The 22,774-nt window shown below is 44.4% G+C and overlaps 1 protein-coding gene across 20 annotated transcripts in view; it reads right to left on the bottom strand.

Moving 5' to 3' along the window:
• FBRSL1 (fibrosin like 1) overlaps positions 1-22,774 on the bottom strand; it is a 495,033-nt gene that overhangs the window by 78,787 nt on the left and 393,472 nt on the right. For 14 of the 20 annotated variants that reach the window (XM_074554517.1, XM_074554525.1, XM_074554511.1 and 11 more), the window contains one exon: positions 15,356-15,409. The exons of the other annotated variants lie outside the window; for them this stretch is intronic. In XM_074554517.1, coding sequence (XP_074410618.1) covers positions 15,356-15,409 — 54 coding nt within the window. The remainder of the gene's footprint in view (positions 1-15,355; positions 15,410-22,774) is intronic. 20 annotated transcript variants of the gene reach the window in all.

The raw sequence follows: 22,774 nt of genomic DNA, 5'->3' as shown, positions 1-22,774 counted from the left end.
TCCCAGAGGAGCAGGCCTGCCTGTGCTGCCAGCAGTGCAGCCATGCAGGCAGAGCTGGCACGGCTCCTGGTGACCTTGGAGATGTTGCAGAGCTGTACCAGATCAGACAAGGAGGAACAGAAAGGGAACAAGAGATTCCAGAGGGCTCTTCTGCCTCTGAATCTTGTTACTGTTGACTCCTTTACTGTGATTAACTCCTTGACATCCTCCTTCTGTGACAAGTGGGGGAGGACAGACTGAACTCGGTGATTAATTTATCAGTGAATTGCCTCCTTCCCTTTCAAACCTCGCCCCCACTGATGATCTTTATGATTTAGCAACACCTCATGAGGGGTTTACAGCCTGATACAGGTTTGGCACTTGTCACTTCACCACTGAGAAACTCCATTTGGGACACTGTACGCTCCTTCAACAGACCTGGTGCTAATAGTTTGCAAGCTCCAGCCTTCCCCACAAGCTCTGCATGAGAAAAAGAAATCCTCTCCTCCTGAACCTCTTGCTCAAATGACAGTAATTAGGGAATCTCATCACTATAGACCTGGGGAGGGAGGGGATCTTCACGGTAATTGGAGACATTATATGAAGCCACACTGTGCTTATAAAAAAAAGAAGAGTAAAACCACACACAGAGGAAACCAGTCCCCTTCTCCCAACCTGGCTGGCATTTCCTGAATAAACTGCTTTTTTCCAGGCACATTGTATGCTTTTTAATACTGGAGACTACTGGAAGGACTCCTGCAGCCCGATTAAGTGTAATGCAGTGTAAAAAAATAGGAAGGAGGGGGGAAAACCCTTGGAAAGGCAATCGAAGTGAAAAATCTATCAACAGCACGGGGGCTCCAGTGGAGCCAGGAGTCCTGCTCTGAACATGCTCTGACTTCCCAGTCGTTTGCTCTGCCGGACACTCTGGGGACCCCAACACAGCAAACTACAATTTCTAGTAAATATATCCCAGGGACACAATTAGTTTTTCAGCTGGGGGCATGATAAATTGGTCATGCATAATTCAAGGCCAGCACAGGCTGAGCATAAACTGCTCGGTGGCAGCTTCCAGCTCCCTGACAGGAGAATGCAAATGTGCTGCTGCCTGCACCTCCCTGCCTGCTCCCTGCCCAAAGACCACTGCAGCCCTTCCTCCTGTGCATCTCTGGGTGATTCCAATCTCACAGCCATGTATCCATCACTGTCCAGGGGCCTTCTGGGACCCAGTGCACATTGTTATCACAACAAATACCACTCTCTGCTCGACCTACTCTGTTTTTTCCATAGGCAGACACAAGAGAATGGTTTTGGCACAGAAAGAGGCCGAGGGACTGTGTGGTCTATTGTCAGCATTAGATGGCCTGGGGCAAGTAATTTCCAATCTGCTTCAGTGTTCCCATCCACACAATGGAGATAATTCCAACCACGCAACTGCAGAGTTAGCGAGACACGCTCAGTTTGGAGCCTGATAAAGGTCTGGGAGATCCTCAGGATGTGCAGCCTCACCAATAACAGTGTCAAGTTCTCTGAGCTTATTTTAGGTGTCTAAATAAATACATCTGCCTGCTCAAAGCAGGAGCACAAGAGAACTCGTTGCTTCACAGAAATGATATGTGAAGTGAAAACTCCAAACTTTGGGAGGCCTTCAGAATGATGTCCTCAAGTTTCTCAGTGTATTCCAGTACACACTGGAAAATTCTGCTAGAAAAATCCTTACACATACATTCTCAGACACAGCCATGTAACTGAAGGCTGACAGACACGTTTCACCAGCTGCAGTTTTCCTATCTACCAAAATCATAAAACCCGTTCTCTGGATCCACTGCCATTTTCTGGCAATTTAAGTCCAGCTTGTGGAAAATATTCTAAAAAAGCAGGGCTGAAATGGAATGAGGCATTAATGAAGAAAAATTTTGTTTAATTTTGGCTGTGTATCTGCAGATACAAAAGCCCTTTACTTTCATGGTCAGTTGCACATACCCAAAGAGGTGTTTGATTTACCTAACAGTGAAACAATCCAGGTATCTCTGTTTATTTTAACAGAAACACTCTTTGTGTTTTTTTCTGAGCATGACTGTCCTGCATAGAGCTGGATTTTCCTTTAATGAGATGAAATAAAATCGAAGCAGAGAAACAGAGGGTAGAAATCTATGGAGCACAGGTATTAATCATGGTGAAGACTGAACATCCTTGTTAATATTCTGCCAGTACTCAAAGTAACCCTATTATTCAGTCCAGGAAAAAACCCAAACAGTAACAGTACGGATACTTTTTCTTCCAATTTATTTTTAAACAAGCACTTCTTGTCCATGAAGTCAGGACCCTTTTGGCAGGATCACCACAGAGGAAATCTCAGTGCTCAGTTCACTGCAACCCTGCTCTGACAGGGCCAATGCCCTCTGTCACTCTTGTAACAGATGCCCTCCAAGCTCTTGTGGCCAAGCAGCATGCCACCCTCTGACATCCTTAGTGGAGAAGGTAAGAAGGCTAATGCAGCTGAACATTTCACTCAGTCTCTCCCTTCCTAACTAAACCAGTGTGCACCTGTGTGCACATACAGACCCAAAAGCTATCACAGAAGTAAGCAGGACAGACTAAATTTCATTTTGGACTAGATAACGAAATTAGGGCTTCAGAAATAAACCACATATCTAACTGAACTTCCAGAGTTTTGTATGATTCAGCAATTCTGTCTTGTGTGGACACCTTAACCCCAGAAAGAGATCCTTCAATGACAAACCATTTAAGAGGCTGCATTACAGGGACAAGTGTCATGGTGCTCCTGAGGCTGAGACATTTGCAGGACTGAATCTGAAGCCTGGATTTTGGTCCCAGAAGGTTTTTAGTCACTAAGAATATGAAGCTCTGACAGTTTCTGATGTTTGCCAGCAGACTTTTGAGGAGCTGGTGAGTGCAACAATTTCACCAACAATTTCAAGTGATGCCAAACTAAATTCTGGGCTGGAGCATAAGCCATGACAGAGCAGGAGCTGAGGGTGAACTGATGGATCAAATCACTCACTCTTGGTAAGAATAACACTTCTTGCAAGACACCAAGCCCCTTCCTTTCCCAAGTAAACAAATAAAATATACAAACCTTTTAAAACTTAAATAGTGTTTCAAAGGTCAGCTCTGTTCACATCAGCCCACAGGGATTACATTAACAAAAAACTCCACTATGAACAAAATTTTTTTGCTTAGTGAAAACAGCAGGAACAAAATAGTGCTAATGAGGATTGTTCTTTTTACACACATAAAAATCTTCTCCATCAAGATTTCCTGGCACACATGGCACAATAATTGTTGTCCCAGCTACAAGGGCTGTCCATCTCACAGCAACTCATAGAAACACAGAATGGTTTGGGTTGGAAGGGACTTGAAAGCCCATTTAATTCCAAACCCTTTGCCATGGGCAGGGACATCATCAACTAGACCACACTGCTCAAAGCCCCATCCAGCCTGGCCTTGGACACTTAATTCCACCTGTAGAAAAAATGTGTGCTCTCAGCTGGGCAAGGTAAAAACAGCAAGGAGAAAGCTTTGAGATGCCACAGCAACACAACACTCCTCTGGGATAACCACTGCAGAAGAGGGTCCATAAATATGGTGATGCAGGGAGAAGCAATGCCTGTGTAGTCACCATCCTGCAGACAGAATTCTGCATTTCATTTACACAGCTCATATCTACAACTCACAGTAAGCGGAGCCTCCCAGGCATTTACAAGGCTAGAAAATTAAAACTGCAGCTCGGTCCGAAATACTAAAAAACCCTTGGTAGTTTCATGGAGCCAAGAGCCTCTGAGAGAGGCTGAACCAGCAATTCCTTCCTGAGCTTCCACTGGAAAAAGATTAGAAGAACATTACCTATAATATACCCATATGCTTTGTTTTGCTTGCTTTTTGTTTTGCCTTTTAAGAAACTTCCCCTCCAGAATATTAAAAGTAACAAATTTTAAATTTTTTTTTAACAAACACTAACCTCAGATCATTAGCCAACCTGGCAACAGACCAGAGAAAATTTATAGCCGACGTGCAACATCAGCTTTCATCCAGAAATGCTAATTTCAGTAAAATGAATAGTGTGTGGGCTTTTCATACTGCTTTGCATTTGGCTCCTCACAGCCCTGTTTAAAGCCTGGGAACCGGCCATATAGTTAAACTGCACAGATGTTCAACAATCTGTACTTGTGTTAATTACCCTAATGTGAGCAGAAACTCAACAGATCCCTGCTAATGAAGGAGAAAGTTTTCCAGTGTGACTACCGTATGTTTCATTGTCACTGTATTACCAAGCTTCTCCCCCTCCTTCCCCTGCCCCCCCAGCTCCCATTCTCTGCAGCTCCTTTGCATTCACATCACCCTCCTACCTCAGCATGCATGAATTGGACCAACTAATGACTGTGTATTCGCAACATGGCAGACACCATTAGGCTGATCGGAGGTGCGGCTGCTGAATTTTAACAGGCACTTTTAAACAAGGTAAGAAAAACAGATTCATCACAGCTCCCCCATTCTCTCATCCCCACCCATCTGCCATTCTCCTGCCCTTGCCACAGCTCAGGAACACTCACGAAGTGCAAACACACTTCCCCCTCCATAAAACACGGCGGGCGTAAAAAGCAACGCAAATAGATGTTGCTGGGCAATTACTGGGGGTGGGAGCCCAGAGCTGGGTGCATCTGGGAGGCCAGGCTAACGAGGAGGAAGGCTGGCTCGGGAGGAGGAGGAAGGCTGGCAGCTCAGCACACTCTGTCTCAGTGAGCACAGGCAGCAGAACGAGCCTGGCGGCTGCTCCTGCCAGGGAGGGAGAGCAGCAAGGAGAAAAGGAGAATTTTCATCTGCACACAGGAGGTAAGGCAGGGCTCCAAAGGGCACGATGGGAAGGGTAAGGCACTGCTCAAGTGATCAGTGCTGCCAGTAGCAATGAGCCAATACTGCTGTGCAACTTAACCCAGCATTAAAACGCACTCGACCTCCGAAGCACTGCCTTTCCCACCGAGGTTCTCACTTTCTCTCGCAGCGTCTGTCTGCTCCGCTCCCTGCTGCCAATCATCACCTCCAGGCACCTCTCTCAAAGCAATCTGCTCGGCAAGCAGCAGGCAGAGGGGCTGGGGAAGGGCAGCTGCCTTGCCCCAGCAAGCCCCAGGTGACCTCTGAATGATAGCAGCCCCGGCCTGAGCCAGGGTTCACATCTCCCAGGTGCCAGCCCTTCACAGCCAGGCCAGCCCGCACCAGCAAATTGTCTTACAATGACCCCCATGGGAACAAATGTACTCGCCGTGCTTGACTTGACTGGCAGGCTCCCACCACAGAGCAAGGGGGGCAGGCAGTCAGCTTTGCTCATTTATTAGATCCACGCTGCTAGGTCAGCCTCTTTGTTGTTCACTACAAACTTGGAGATGGGGCAGCAGCTGCCATCCAGAGAGCTCAGCAGGTTTCACCCACGCTGTTCCACCCCTCTGCTCAGGTCTGGGCACTCGCTGCCAGCTCTCCACCCAACAAAGCTCGAGCTCCCTCTCAAAAACCTTGTTCTCCATGAATTGAGGAGACGGAGGAGAAACGGCACACAAAAAGGTGGGGAGGGGATCCAGCACAACCCAGAAAGAGGTGAAAATTATTTAGAGAGCACTTGGCTCTTTTCTCCTACCTCTTCATCATTAGCACTGGAAGCAACACAGCTGTCTAATGGCAACTTCAGACACCCATGGGCCAGCAAAGCGACATTTTCCACACTTAAATAACACTGAGCTGATTTAATTACTGCACTTAATAGTAACAAAAGATGTCTCAATTTAATCTTCAAATGGCCCTCCAAGATCAAAACACAGCTGGCTGGATAACAAGATGGCCTAGGCCAGCAAACAAGTAGGTCCAATTTGCTCAAGAGCTGCATCCACTCCTGGGTATGAAAGGCCAAGGAACACTTGTGTGCCGAACGAATCAAAGGAAGCAGCGCTCCCTCGCCCCCTCCCTCCCTCCTGTCCTCTGTCATAGAGGGGAAAAATAAAAAGGCAGCTGATTCACGGGCAGAGAAATGCAACATGATAAAAGAACAAATGATTATGTTTGGGAGAGAAAGGAAAAAAGTAAGAATCAAGATTTAACAGGTTTTGCTTTTATAATCCTTCAAGATTATTAGGAATGAATGAATCAGATTAAAATCACATGGAGACAAAGGGAGGTATCTAAGTCTTTTGTTTTTCTTTCCATACTGGACAGAAGGAGATGGCTCATTAAGGAAAGCCCTCAAGACGCAGCTACAGTGAGGAACAACCAAGCTTCTTTTTTGGGCAAGAAAAGTAGGGAAAAATTAACCATTTACTTCTAATATTCTCTGATTGTCCATACCGGGCTGTGATTGTTACTTTTTGCAAACTGTTCTAAGAAATGCCCCTCTCTTGAGCAGCTTTCAACACATATTCCTGCTGACACAAGAGCCAGGCCTCTCCAGGCACCTTCCAGAAATTTTCCAGCTTTTGCACGTTCCATTACAGCTAAACACAGAAAGGTTACAGTCCATCTTTCTGCCACTGCAACATTTCTGTGGTCCTGAGTGGCAGGGAAGTCTGAATAAGCTCTCATCATATACCTGGGATGCAGCTTTCCAACACCCCCTTCAGCTACTGAGAGCAACACCAGGGGCACACAGCTCACATTTTGGACCTAATTTCACTAGCATTAATTAAAAACAAGTTTACTATAAACCAGGTTGTTGAGCTTTATGGGGTTACTCTGGATGAACAAAACTCTGTGGGATATTGCTGCTGAAAGATCAGAAAGTTTTCTCTAGTAATTTTTCCTTAACTTTTTCTCTTGATGGAGAACTAGGATGAGGCAACTAAAGTGTAACAGTTTTCTTGGAGCCCTGGATCATGTTTCTGGGGAATATGGTTTCTTTGGGTTTTGGTTTTCATTAAATACAGAGTTTATTTCATCAACAGCAGTTCTTAAGCAACAGATGGTGTCACTGGCCACTGCACCATGAATGTGGAAGACTCGGGATATGGGGAAATTCCCTCCAACTCTGCTAACTCCCCCCTCCTCTCCCTGGACTGTGACATTACACAGGAAGATCATGTCCATGTTTACAACAATCACTGGTTCGCTCAAATACCCTGGCAAGGATGAGATGTCTGATCAGAGTCACTGAAGTAGGAAGGGCTGGGAGAGATCCTGTGGCTCCATCTCCTCCTCAACAGGGCTAAATCTATGTTCAATCAGGTTTTAAAGGGCCCAGGTTATCTGTGTCTCCATGCAAATTTCAGACTAATTCCCTCATTGTTTATTTAAGTACCTTTCTTTCCCAGTGACTTTGACCCTGGACAGCCCTGTATTTTCAAAACCCCATTATTTTGCAATAAACTGCTGAAGGAACACTCATTGCTTCAACTTACAACCTCCCTACAGATCTGTGCTCAAGCTCAGGGACCGAACCTTCAGACTAGCTGGGTTCAGACACCTGAATGGCAAGTAAGAGCAAAATTTCTCATCTCTCTGCCCAATTGGTTTCATTTAAGCATGACTGAACCTCATCTTAAAGCCACTTTCCCAATCAGTTTAAGTTCTAGATCAGTAACAAGCGATCTCGAGGAGGCGCTGGCTGCTGAAGCTCGAGCAAGTGCGTGTTTCCAGTTTGCATGTTTGTTTAAGTAAGTGACAAAGATGGAGGGACCAAAAGCAATTCCCTTAACTAGAATTCACAAGTGCAACCAAGTAGAAAATCTCCCGCCTGCCTGAGAGGAGGGAGTCAGAGTTTCTCAAAGGCGGAGAGGCGGCTGCGCTCAGTGCCCGCACAAAGCGCCAAGCGCGGCACCCGACCCCGCTGCAGTCAGCGGCAGAATTCCCAGAGATTTCCTCGGGGCCAGGATGCTCAAACCTGTTCAGACAATTCACAAACCACCATCTATTTCAAGGGCACACCTTCGCACGAGATTCCCAAGGGCCTTTTGAGTTTTGACTTAAATGCTCGGATTATTTTTACAATTCCAGTTATGGGTTCTTTGTTCGCAGGGAGTTAAGCAATACAAAGAACACAGCGAGAGAACAATGAAGGCATTACCATGCATGATTTGTCTTAAAAAAAATTCTTCTCCTTTTCATGAAGTTATAGATCCAATTTCAGTCTTTATTATCACTTTGCCATGTGAGAAAGTGGTTCTTAATTTTAATAAAGGAAGGGAGCTTCATATTTCAACAAGAGCTTAAATGCTTCCTGCAATACAGGAGGTGGAAAGCTCTTTTGCTAACAGTTACCGCAGGCCAGATTTATGGAGGGAAAGGGAAATAATCTGCCTACACCAAGTAAATAAACCCTGTCTAGGACATACCTAACAGTGGGCAGTAGCCCAAAGACATCTTGCCCGATGAGATCATTTCTGCCCCCTCCATTTTAAGGGAAATTAAGAGCTTGCTCTGCCAAGCACATATTAACATTTCACTTATCACTAAACTCGGGGTCCAGGCAAGTACATATGCTACTGCAGCCTGTGGTGCACGACTGGACTGATAAAAATCTTTCCACCATGTTAACCCATCTGGAGAAAGAACCATATATGCAGCTATCACTGAGATTACTAGATAATTATCTTCCTCTAATCTACTTTGCCCTTAGAAAGGAGTCTGCAGTATATCTAAGGAGGTTCTCATCTACAACTTAAATTTCATGTGAAGAATGATAAGTTTAACCCAATTCACAAAGTGTGTGCCCCAATTCAGAAAGGCTTGTGTAGTTTACCTTTGAAAAAATGCTACTAGTGGCCCACTGTTCTACTGCATGCTACCATAGCAATTTTAAATAAGAAATGCTAGTTAGGTTTGGCCAGTCAAACCTTCAGAGCTATTCCAGTTTGAAATATACTATGGAAATTTCTTTTTCCCCAAACATGACCAATAGCCCTATTATTTTACAAACCTCCTCATCAGACCCTGTTTATGTTAGCACTGGAGCCATAATACCAAAATCTGTCTTTAAATATGGTCCTCACTTGTAAAAAGTAAATATAGCTTTGCAAAATTGTTTTAAAATTTTGTTCCATCTCTGTTCTGGCAAAGAAATGAAGCCAGTTGTAACCTCAGTATCAAGAATCTGGTTTAAACACAGCCCATGTTTGAAGTGAAATAAAAATTTGATGCAACACACATTCCTTAAATGATCTATGACACAACTTGGGCTGTGACCAAAAGACCTGACCTGGGCTGCAGCTACACACTCATACAAACAAACAGGACTGTGGGCAGTGCCAATACTCCCATTTTCCACTCGAGAACCTCAAGATGCACAGCCAGGGGAGGTGCCTTGCCCATCAAGGGCATGCTGGAGAGGAGCACACAGAATATGGGTGGGTGACCTGGCCACTGGGACACACCAGCTGGGTGCTTCCCACACTGCATCAGCACAGAGGGGCAATATGGTATTTGATTAATCTGTTATTCATTATTAATTCCACACTCTGAATAAGGGGAAAAAAACCCTAAGAAACTGAGAGCCACGTATGGAACACAGTCCTACTGAGGAAGGACTAACAAGAAAGTCAGTAAGACACCTCCTAGCAAATTTCAAGCCAGAGCCAAAGAGAAATGGAGAAAAAGCAGCAGTAACTAGCATTTTTATCTTCCAACTCGCTTGCATACAACTTCCAGCAAAGGGACTGAGCTGTGATAAAAAGGGCTGCAAGATACCAAAGGGAGATATGGTGGTTTAGGATTCTTTTCAGGCAGCTGAGTACGAAATCCCTGCCCCTTCTTCTCCTGGGGCCATTCATCTTCCCCAGGTGACGGGAAGCCAATCTCCCAGCAGGTGGGCCTGCTCTCACAGACCTTAATGCTTAATTGCCACAAATCAATTCCAACCCTGATGCTCAGGCTGCTGCTGCTGCCCCATCTCTGTTTCCACCCCCTTCTCCTCACACTGATTGCAGCCTGGGATCCTCTCATGTTACTAAATCCACCTTTGGACACAGCACCCAGGAAAAGCAAAGCTCCAGACACTGCTGGCTGTGGCCAGGGCCGTGAGCTGACCTTACACAAGAACAGCCTCAAAAAAAATTTCATCTCTGTGTCCCTGTGCACGTGTGCACACACACATGCCTTCCATTTTATTTTTTTGTTCAACTGGAATTAATCAGGAATGATAAACACTGTTTGTTTCCTGAAAGCAGCAGTGGGGGGATGAAATATGCCTCTTAAGCTTATCAGCTTCAGTGCCACTGAAGAGAAAGCTGGCTTCTAAGCCCAGGGATAATGGGCTGTCCTTTCAGGAAGGTATCAGAGGTCTCAGGAGAGGGAGACAGCACAATGGTGTGACCTTCAGCTAATAAAGCCCACCCTAGAGTCCAAAGAAGCTTGGGGAATATTGACAAAAGTTCATATTTACAACAGCCTGGACCCTTTCCAGATACCATTACCAGTCTAGAGAGCTTCAGCCTCTGTATGTACACTCACACAGGCTTTTATTCTGCCTCCTCCTTTCTTTCTTTGTTCCCATGCCGGCAAAAAAAAAAAAAAATTAGTCAGAAAATGGCAATTCTTCTGCTAACAAGGCTCCAGCAGCATCCTTCTTTAAGAAGAGAGTTATTTAAAATTTCAGTTTCAACTTCAGCCCTACCCCTCTACTTGAAGGAAACTCAAGGCCTCTTGCAAGGATTCTTGGTGCATCATCGTGCTCATCAGGAAGAAAGCATATGTGTTTTTGTGGAAAATCTGCTGATTTATTTATAATTCTTTAAACAAAAAGGCAGCCAACATATTGTAAAATGAGAATGTTGTAGGGTTTTTCTTCAAATAGGCACTGGCAATCAATGCAGCCCGTCAGAAATACACGCCCAAAGCATTTTCAGGCAGAAACTGATCCCCCCCAGTCTGCCTTGTGGTTGGCAAAATGACGTTCAGCCCATAACTAGAGTGCACAAGCATGACTGGAATACAAATAACAATAATATTTTAAAAATTGTTCATACAGTGAAAAAAGCCCATTTCAAAACATAAAAACTGTTTGAAGCTGGAGTTTCATTTTTCTGCCTCCTAAAATAGTTCCAAAACAAATATATTAAAAAAAAAGGTTTGGAGGAAATCTGTTTTCAAGGGTAATTTCAGTGAAATCAATACTAAATCTCAAAACATTTAATGGAAATAACATCTTCAGTGACAGAACTATTTTGACCACACTTTCCAGGCCAGCTATATGCCAGTCTGCCATTTTTATTTATCTGCCTCATAATTCATCTTTGCCATCCTGAAACTGATCCCGTTAGGGATCAAAAGGGATCCAAGAACTGGAACAGGTTAGAATTTACCCCAATAACATCTTCTAAAAGATGCCTCTGTATCGTGGTGGTCTCGTTTGCCATGCCAGTGTTTGACAGGCAGGAAGAGGGCTGAACAAACATCTATGAGGACCACACACTTCTCATTTTGCAGCTTTTTTTCCCCAGCTAAGAACATGCTTCCACCAAGTGCTACATCAGCTACACAGGCTCACAAGCAGTTTCCCAGTTTCCTAGAGTTATGGCCCAAACAGGCATTTTATCCTTTCTCCTTAATCCCATCCAAGCATATTTGCTATCAGGAGAGTTCAGGTGATGGATTGCAGCCTGTCTGAATCCAAAGTAGTCAAATTAGCTATTAATGTTGTGCTTAATGTGCTCACACAAACAAGGTCATTGGTTGCATCGAGACTAATAGAAGATGACACACAGTGGGACTGCACAGCCCAGGGGACTGCAAACAGGATGAAAAAGTCTTTGGTTTATTGCCACTACTTCAAAACCAAGCCTGATGGTACAAGACATCCTACCCATGCTCAGCAATCCAGCTGGGATCCACTCACAGCACAAACCCAGGGGAGGAGCACTCAGTCCTCCAGCACCTCAGACAGAGCTCTATTGGCTCAACTGCAGCCACATTTTGATCCCTGTCAAGATTAACCATCCTTCCTCCTGGCCCCCAAACACTGCTCCAAATTACATTCGTCCTCCCTCTTGAGATGAGCTAACAAAATCCATCAGCAGCAAGCAGCACTGAACTCAGGAAGTGGTGTAACAAATCCAAAGAAAAACAGAAAGAGTTAATAGTGCCATCAGAAAGATGAAGCCATGTTCATCTTGGAAAAATACCAGCTAATTCACCTGTGGGGAAATACTCCTCAGGACAAGTAGGAGAAGTGAAAGGCATTGGGTTCCTCCAGCAGGAACCTGGAGCCCACTAGGGCAAAATCCCCATTACCAGCCCACCTGAGGGCACAGGGACACAGAGAACACTGCTCAAGCAAAGTAAAAACACCATTTTCTAAGAATAAGAAAAGGTGCTACACATGATAACATGAAACACTTGGAATCAGTTTCAATTTCTCTAAGCACTGTTTCAAGGATGAGAGGTGACATCTGGCTGCCACCAGAGCCCTCTCTAAGGGCTTTTCATTGCCTAAACCCCTACACTAGCACTGTTTTAATAACTATAACAGTGAGTTCCTATTGAGAAGCTCCAGAAACAACTATGTCTGGTAGTAATTTTATACCTGTTTTCCATGGCAGAACCCCCTGGCTCTCAGGAAACCATGGGATATTAAGTGTATCCCAGAGAAACAGGCAGATCCAGGACACGTCTTCTGCTGCAGTGCATGGGCAACTGCTCTGAACTGCTGCCCTCTCTACTTCCAAACCACAAATACTCAGAAAATGCCTTGCTTTTAGGGTACAATTTTAATAATGAATATTGGAGTTATAAGGCTGAAAAAGCAAGCTTCATTCTGAGAGGGTGTAATAATCCCACCTGTGGCTGCTCCCAGCACGCCACACTGCAGCCTACCTTGAAGCACAAAAATGGGAAGCATAAATGGCCTGCTTGTGGTGTTACATTATATGGCACAAGGCTTTGTCTTTGAGTGAAGAGGCGAAAGGCAAAAAAAGAAAAAAAAATATATCAGGGCTTGAAACTGCAAAGAATTAAGCCTTAATATCAGCCATGCTGGTGACTGGATCTCAGAAGCCTGCTTCCCTCTGAATTTCTCCTTGCTGTTGTGACGTGCTCACACTGAAAATTTTCCCCTGAGCAACTGCCTGACTAAAATACAGCACACCCTTACCATAAAGCCCTTTGTTAAAACATCTTTGCCATAAAGCTGCAAAACCTTGGCTCCCAAGTACATTAAATCGTTATAAACCTGCCTTCGTTTTAACCGCGCAGTATTTCAAAACACAAAGCGCTTCTTCTGAGAGACAGCACTTTAATGAGGAGAGGGGCAAAATATATAAACCAAACCTCATTATAGCATAATTTCCAGGAGACAAGCATGCTGTTATAAAAGGAATCCATGGCAATAGCATTTCACATAGCTTGAAGATTTAATACTTTTAAACAGCCACCACTGCTTTCAGCCTTTGGTGGTGTTTTGTTTTGAGCGTAAGAGAAACAACCAAAATTATGGGTCCGCTGTCAGCTATGTATTTTATATTCTGTAAATTGTTGCAAATGGCGGATTCAACTCTAAGGCACGCTCAAAAAATGTAACAGAGTCAGTAAGAGACTCACTACAAGTTACTGTGTATATTCTTCCTTTAAACTTCTGCATTCTTAAAGGTTGTTGCTTTAAAAACCACGATGCAGCATGGACAGGGTAAATTACCCAAACCAGATCCAGTCCATACTGAATTGAAAGTACTTATAATGATAGTTTGTTCATGTGCTAGCAGTGAAGCCAAAGAAACCTATCACACGACAAGAAAAATCTGGAGTATTAACAGACAAATGAAAGTAATGGATATAACGCCATTTAATACCACCTGTCAGATAAATCAGGGTAACTGGCACATCAAAGGGACTGCAATTAGTTTCCAAAAATGAGAATACTCATTTTTCTTTAAATCTGAAACTTGATTGCTTTCTACAAAATGACAAGTGGATCAGCCTCCCCCAGCCAACGAGAAAAATGTTACTGGAGAAAACTGCTCTTCCTAAGAACAAATTATCTATCAAAGGAGCCTCCTGAATTACACTGGTCTACAAGACTTTTAAACTTAATCTAATAAGAATTGCCATTATTGATTACAGTTCTTCCACATTAGTCATCCAGTTGTAACTTCTGAAATGAAAGCTTAGCAATGATTAGGTATTTACTATAGTCAGTAGAGAAAAATAGTGAAGAAAAAGATGACCTTAAAGGCCACCAAAGGAACAATGTACCTCTTATTTTTTCTTTTTTTGAGAGAAGGAAAATAAAACAAGCAGAAAACCCCAACCCCCGCCCCCCAAATAAACCCATCCCAAACCCAACAACAAGCAAGGGGAGATGCACTGCATGGCAGCTTTGACTTAAAGCACATGTAACACTGATTGATGGATACTGAAAGCAGAGACACCTGTGGAAAATTAAACCCAAGCAAGCACCAAAACTGGGACAGGTTTTTTATGTTTCTTGGTCCTACTTTAGAAATCTACGCAAGAAGGATCAGAATTTAAGGCAATGATAATTCTAGCTACTGTCACAGATCTGGGTCAACAGCAGGGTAAAAGTTGACCTGTAATTGATGCCTATAACCTGGTTAGGATAAGCATTTCCTCTTATCTCTTTGCTGCGGCTTATGACAAATGATATTCTGGACTGAAGGGTGCTTATGCTCCCTGATTACCAGCAGGTTCAACACTTACTACATGGCTACAGAGATGGAGTGGCACTTCTGACTGCAGCTCTCAGAGAGGCATCTGAACAGAACACAACACACCAGCCCTTTTCCTAAATCCAACATCCATGATTTTGCCATTGAAGTCCTGTTTCCAAGGTACTTTTTACAATTTTTACTGATGTGACTCTTGTTTCCAGGTTTTGAGCAAAAGGATAACAGATTCCTCCTTCACCATCATCACTCTCTTGTAAATCACAAGAGATGTTTGCAGCTCTTACCAACTTCAGCACGGCAGCAGACAGCAGGCTGGACAAGTCTGAGGCAGCATGTCAGCACACAAATGATAACAGGATGTCTGGTGTTAAGGAACCCAGCCTAGCACGTGCCTTCCCTTAGCTCAACTTTAATATTTTTCTGCTTGGCTGTGCAACTAAACTTCGAGGAAGAAGACAGCTGCAAGCAACTGCACATGCTACTTCTGTTTTACAATCTTCCCACTTCCTCCATTAACAGCTGAGGCTTTGGGGTGCTAGAAACAAGCACTTATCACAAATGTGCAATGAGACCCTGAGCTAACGGGTTAGCTGACATGGAACTGTTAACAGTGAATTGGCTTGGAGACAGTGGGGGAAAAAATAAAAGAGGGAAAAAAAAAAGGGAGACAGAGTGAGAGAGACAGAGACAGCAACCAATTCAGCTGCAAGAAATCAAGCTAAATCAGTCCCAAGTGCCCATGTTGGAGAGACTTGATCTCATACCTTGCTTGTTATCAAGGCACTCCTGATACGAGTCAGCTCCAGTTCCGTTGCGGTCTACAGACAAAACAAAAAGTTTCATTCATATCAAACATAAATATTAGAAACTTCTCAAATGGCAGCCCTGCTGGAGCAACACGTTAGGTGCAAGCAGTGCTACTGCCTTGGGAGGCCACGCTGCTTGGCTGACAGGACCTGTGAGTGGTCACAGACAAGGGACAACAGACTCACACCAACCCACTGGGAGGAACTGAACTTATTTTAGTCCTGGGCAGGAGGTGCTCCAGCCCTGCCCATCTGTCTCCACACTGCTGGTGCAAAGGGGAGGGTGCTCTGAGTTCCTTAAGCACATGGAGGATGGAATACTTGGAGTTAAACCCATCATGAAAGCACTGGTTTGAACCAGCAGCACTCAAACTACATTCTGGGACAGACTTCTCTGTGGCTGGTGGTGCTGTGGTCCTTTTTGGGTTTTGGCTGCTACATCATACTAAAGTTAGCTGAAGATACAAGAACATGCTTTCCAAGTATTACTGTTCCATGGATGCAATGTTACTGTAGGTACAAGAACATGCTTTCCAAATATCACTGTTCCATGGATGCAATGTTACTGCAGGTGCCACTAGGGTTATCTGACCCAGCAGCAGCAGGGGAGCTGGTCTGTGCTGTGAAAATGGAGAGAAGCTAAGACTCTTGTGCACTTGTGTGCTCCACACAGAAAAGAAAACAGACAGCTCCCAAACACCAGTGTGGTCACACGTGGCCTCTCACATCCAGCATGGATGTCACCTGACAAAGCCCCTTATCTGCATTAGAGGTGCAGTCAGATCTCAGCATCTGTGTGTAAAAATTGTTTCACCTGCAGGTTAGCAGAATGAGGTTATAATGTGGTTTTGACCTCAAATGCAAACCAAAGAATCTTCCAGAAGTTTCTGCTCCTGCTTTACAATTCAGTTCAACCACCAAAAATGCCTGGATGGTCCTTGAAAAAAAGTTATTTCAGTACACATGCAACCCCAGGTAAACAAATGTCCTTTCAGCAGCTTACATGCACCTTACACACCATGTTACACATGAGGACTAAAGCCATTGAGACCATGAGGTGTCTGCACAACCTCAGAAAGTGAGGTTTTCGACATCACGTGTCTAAGAATGCACCTGGTGCTAAAATCAGTCCTGTGTGTAACTACCAAACCAGTGGATCAGGTCACCCATGGCACATGCTCCTACCATGGCAATCCCCAATGGCACTGGAGGCAGCTCCTCTGCTGGAACAGATCCATGAGCTAATTACCATTAATGAAGGAGCCAATCCACCAAGCTGAGCTAACCACCAGGCTATCCATAGCAGTATTTCAGCACCACCATCCAGGGAACTAGCACAACAATGTGTTAATTTCTTTTTAAACATGCTGTTTAGGGCCAGAAGTTTATAAATACTGTTCATAAGAGGAAAAAAAAGACACTAAGGAGAACCCTGCCAACCAGGCACCTACAAACAGCTGCATTTCTATACCTCCAACAAGCACTGGTCCCCGACTATGAGGGCTTGCTGGCACTGTGTGCCAAACACATTCCCTCATCAGCTGCCCCTCTTATCTTTGCTCAGCCATCAATTGGTGATGGCTCCTTGAAGAGGAAGAGATCCAGATCCCAGTTAAAAGGCTTCACATTCAGCAATAGTATTTAATGAACAAAGAAGCAAAAATTGAAGTTGCCCCACTGTTTGTGTTGTGTAAATCGCAGATAATAGATCTCCCTAATCCTAATGAGGCCTTCCTATTAAAATCTTTATTAGCTTTCAGTTCTGCAGATTGCCCAAAGGCTCATCAGTTTCCCTATCTCTCAGTACCAAGATCTGCTTTAACTTTTACAAATAGCTCTAAGATATTTCTCAGCTTATCAGCATTGCCAAGCAGTCTGTCTTATCATTACTATTGCAGATAAAATAAATGAGCTCACGATGATATGAATAATGGCATTTTCTGTAGGCTGGTTTCCCATTACATTTTCAACAGATTGTAAACTTAAGCACAAAGGAGAGAAAAAATAAAAAAGAAGACAGTATGTGTGTGTGGGGGGGGGGGGGAAGAGTGGCTTTTTTCCCTTCCCATTTGCCTTCGGTGCCTTAGAGCACAGGCTGCATTTTTTTAAGCTCACCTGATGAGAGCTAGTAATTAATTTTGAAAGGGAGCAGAAACACCTCAGCTCTGCTTCCTCTGAAGACCAAAACCCCAGTTACTTCTGGGATGTTTTTTCAGCTGCATTTATTGGAGAGAAGCAAGGGCTAAACCACGCTCTGCCTAATGAAGCCATCTTCATTAGTTCTCTCCTTTTCCCTCGCAGCCTTAGGAACACCAGTCAGATTGGGAATTGAAATCATGAAAAGCAACAGAACTGCGTTTGAATTAAAAGCCTAAGCTACAAAGGTCTCCGACGGCTGCTCGGGGCTGATTAGCAGGAGGCGCGCGCGGCTCCGCTGTGGCGCGGAGCGAATTTTGCAGCGCGCGGAAAAAGGCAAAGCAAAGGCAAAAAAAAGCATCTGTGGGAGGGAGACGGGGGAGAGGCAGGAGCCCCTCACGGCTCTGCCTGCCCGTGGCAGCCAGCACGGAGGTCACGGCTCTGGCAACCATTTTCTGCCTGGTGCCTGCAGCAAGCGCTACAGGGTTAAACGCTCCCCTGCTCCCCCCTCTGCGCAAATTCCTCGCCCTGTCACTGTATCAAGGTTATCTATTATTGGCAGTGACAGGTGAAAATTAATCTCCTAATTATTTCTTGCTGCGTAATCTGCACTGAAGGAGTAACGTAAAAGGATTACAGTACACCCTCTACGGAAGGCTTTGCTAGAAAGCCAATCATCCAGGGAGATAGAGGGGATGTGGGAAAGAGATATTTATGACGGATTTCCAACCATTTTGAAGGCGGAATGCGCTGTAACTTTATAACCGACAGCTCTAGAGTGAGGATATTCTTGCAGGTATCTTAATAGCCTAAACACTTCTTATTGTTGATTCCTCCAGGAAAAAAAAGCCCTAAGATTTATATCCATTATTGTCCCTGATTCTCCTCTGGAATAGCAGTTACTGCAGGAACAGCATCCGTGTACAGATGTTTTTTACCCCCCACAGAAACATTATAGCAAACAATGTACCCAGACTGCTTCAACTCAATATTAAAAATCTTGCAGCTACCTTCCACAGCAATTTAACTGTAACACTTTTTCCACAAGAACAAAAGCTAGACTGAGTACTTGCAAAAATAAAAGCATTTTTTAAAAAAATCTCATTTTGTAAGCAAGCTAGAAATATCTTTGGTAACAACACAAACAGGCACCTTGAAATGCTGGCTTCATGTAAACTCCAGCTTTCCTCTTACCACCCACCAGAAAAGACGGTTTATTTTTACAGCATTCAAGATCACACATTTATCTTTAACCCTTCCCATGCAGCCATATAAGGCACAAATGGGTGTTTGCAAGAACCTGTTTGTCTATGTCCATGCCAACACCATCATTCTAGTTGAAGTTTCCAAGAACAATCAATCACAGGTTGTGCTCAAAATTACATTAGCTACCTTGAGAGATGCTGTCACTGCCTGTGCCTCTGAGATGGTTAATGCAAGGGTCCCTGTCTGTGAAGCCCTTACAGGACAGGCAGCAAGAAAATCACCACTTGGAATCAAGTCCTGACGCCAGTATCACTCACACTTATCTTCCATTTCCTTGACGGCAACAGTGCAGAAACAGTTTCTATACGGTGCAGAAGCATCACTAATTCCTTTATGCAAACTCTTGGTGATTAAATCCAGCATCACATTCCTAATTCTTGGAAAGCCCTGGATCTCGCAGCTGAGGACAGGTAAGTGACACAGGTGACAGTGTCCCGAGGTGGGGTAGGATTTCATGGCTGAGGACAGGTAAGTGACACAGATGACAATGCCCCGAGCTGGGGCAGGGTCTCACAGCTCGGGACAGGTAAATGACACAGGTGACAGTGCCCCGAGCTGGGGCAGGGTCTCACAGCTCAGGTAAGTGACACAGGTGACACAGGTGACAGTGCCCCGAGCTGGCGCAGCCCCCGCGGCCGGGGCGGCGCTGGGGGCGCACCTGGGCGCAGTGCACACCCGCGGCCACACGGTGGCGCAGCCGCGCTCCGAGCGCGCCCGGTCCCGGCGCTCCCGCCCCGCACCTGAACCCCCAAAAACCCCCAAAACCTCCCAAAACCCCAAGGCCCAGGCTGCGCCCACCTGGGACACACCCCCGACACCGTCAGGGGTCACTGCGCCCCCACAACCCGACTGCCAGAGGGAGCCGCCAAGCTGGAGCGCATTTGCCACTCCAGGGACAGAAGCTGGCCGAGCCATCTGAAACGCTGATAAAATCACCAGCACTGGGGGTTTTAAATGAGCAGCTCAAATCTGGCAAATTCCCCAGCAGTGACAGAGGTGCTAAGGCTGTTCACCTTTTCCTCTGTTGGTTTAACACCTCTGGGCCAGGCTGTGGCTCCTGGAGCCTCCCTGGACTCCGAGCATCAACAGTGCTGGAGGGCAGGTGTGTGGAAATGGATTATTTACCTCCTGAAGGCAACTGCTACCAAAAGAGTAAGACTCTATTGAAGTAACTTTAACAAGAGCTTCTCCATCTGAAAGACAACTCCTAGGTGATCCTCAGGATACCACTAAGACTCTGAAAATATGTGTCCAGCTACCAAGTTTTGCTGCATCCACACATCACCTATATATATTTCTACATATTTCATTTTCATCAGCATGAAGGTAAGGCAATTTGAGTTTCCCCCATTAAGGCTAGCGATTTACTTCTCCTCAGGACCTATTTTCAATAGACAAACAGATATAATTTAACAAAGCCTAGAACAGAACATAAGCCCTTAATGGTTTACCCTTGGTGTTAAGTAAATGAGGAAATTATTCACTGGCATCTCTCATTCTGCAGATGTTTCAATCTTAGAGTTACCTAATCTCTTACACAGTAGTTATGAGAACAAAAGAAATGCGTATAGAGGCAAAGCACTCACCTACTAACATATCAGTACTACTTCTAACAAGCCTGTTTCCCAGTAATATGTTTTCCTGATGGAAATCTGAAGAACAAATTCCTATCCATAGGCATTTTCCCCAAATGCTCCATCATCAACCTCATTATGCGATACAGAAATTCTCCCAAGGGATATTATGTAATGGCAATCCCTCCTTCCTCCCCCTAAGGAGTATATTTCTCATTACATCTCCTAGTAATTGATCAGTCTAGGAAATCATTTCTGGTAAAACCATATGTTTCTTTACCTAGTTTAGAATTTCCATCTTTATTCAGAAGGATAAAAAAAAAAAAAAACCAACAACTTCCAGGAGATCCTAAAATTTCTATTTCTGATGCTTGATGCCAATCTTTCCTCAAACATGTTATTAAGCAAGGAGTAACACAAACTTATACCTGCCTGACCTCAGATCTTACAAATTCATAGTCACTTAAATTAAGCATCTTACATTTCCTAACCTGATGATACAAATAGTTTTATTTTAATGGATTTTAAAAGATTATTTCATATTCCAGTGTATCCAGACACCATAAACCATATTGTGGATAATTCAACATAAGGATTAAAAAAGAAAAAAATAAATAAAAGAAAGAAAATATTTAAGGCAGAAAATTACATAGACATCTGTGCTCTCCAAAAGTACCATATAGCACAGACCAGCCAGCTGAAGAATGCAGCCTTTCTCACTGCCACTTCTGTCAACATATCCCCACCAAACATCCCACCAGGTTTTACTTTAGAAGCCACAACAGCAAACACTAATATTTATACCCCTTGTTCAATGTTAACACTTCAAGATGGCACATTCTTGAACATCAGAGGAAAGTAAGTATCAACTACTGCTAAATATCTGCAGTTTGTCACTGGAACTGGAGACATGCTCCAATCCCTTTTTAAACTTCAAAATACCAGAGCTACGTGTGACACTGCTATTTGATTTAGCCAGCCCAGGCCACAAGGTCCAGCAGATGACTGCATGTCCTGATAGAATAACACTGGGATATATTTTACTGCTTCGTTTGTTTATGAGAACAGACTGCCCCTCTCAGATAAACAAGGCTTAAGGTTTCACTCAGAATAGCCCACCTTCCAAACAAAATAAAATAGTTTTAAAAACCCCACTGTATACTAGTGAAAACTTGGTATCCAGCTAAATAAAATACTGCCTGCCTTGTCTTACAGCATTAATCTCCACTGGAAAAGAAAATCAGGCATCTCAACCTGGTGCCTTTTGGCTTTAGCACAGGGCAGTTTTAGGGAACTGCTGTCAGCAAAGGAGGAAATTCTTGAAGAGAGCATTAGGAGCCTGCCACTTGTGGGAAGTTAATGCCGTGTGTATAATTCAAGCAGCTCGCCCTTGTAAGTCTGTATGTGGGGAAAATCGGATTTATACATAAACATAAACCTCTGAAGTAAATTCTGATCAGGGATGACCAAAGATTTAACTCTCTAGAAAGAAGAATGGTAAGACTCTGTTTTCCTGTAATACCTTGGCAGCCTTTTCCAGTTGAGCAAGGCTTTCTTTCAAGAATTGATAACGAAGTAAATAATTCCACTTTCTGCGGCACAGGGGAGACCAGTTAAGGACGCTCTCCAAGACCCAAAGCAATCATTCAGAACAGTAACTTACATAACAAGAAATTATCTTTGTTACAAAATTAGGTTAAAAGGACCTCAGATACTGTAACGTTACAAAAAATCAGGACATGCATTGAGAAGATTAGCTGCCAAGCAGCCTCCTGAGATAAATTCGCAACTTCAAGAAGATTTTACAAGCCTAGAAACCAGTTTAAATTCCAGAGAGAAAAACAAGCCTTTGCCATTTAAAAAGGTCCTTCTTTCCTTCCCTCTGCCCTCACCTTATTCCCGAGCTCTTTCTCCGAACCATCTTTAGTTAACCAGTGACCTGGAAATCTTATTTCGCCTCCCCCTCCCCTTCTCAAATTTGTCACTTTAAACATACAAGGTTTAATTTCTTAATTGGATTAAATTTTTCATTCCGGCTGAGCAGAGGGGCCCCGCGGCAGGCGCAGGGAGGGGAGCGGAGCCCGGCAGCCCCGCACCCCCGATCCAGCCTGGCCCGCACAACCCGCCCGGCCCGGAGCGGCGCCGATCCTCACGCCAAAACACACAGGGGGAAAACAAAAAAAAAAATTAAAAATCCACGACGACCATTTTCAGACTTGCGAGAAGAGGGGCTGCGGCCGCATCGAAGGGGTTAAACCGCCGGGCACGGATTTTTTTTGAGTTTGTTACCGTTTCTCAACAGCCAGAAATCCCAGACCAACACCGGCCTCATCCGGCAGCCGGCTACAGCGCCAGGCAGCCAGCAACACCCGGCAGAGCCAAATCGCGATATTCCGCGATA

This window comes from Zonotrichia albicollis, chromosome 18, assembly GCF_047830755.1.
Source record: "Zonotrichia albicollis isolate bZonAlb1 chromosome 18, bZonAlb1.hap1, whole genome shotgun sequence".
Classification (NCBI taxonomy): domain Eukaryota; kingdom Metazoa; phylum Chordata; class Aves; order Passeriformes; family Passerellidae; genus Zonotrichia; species Zonotrichia albicollis.
The sequence above is the reverse complement of the archived record's forward strand: the minus strand, read 5'-3'. Positions and strand labels throughout refer to the sequence as shown.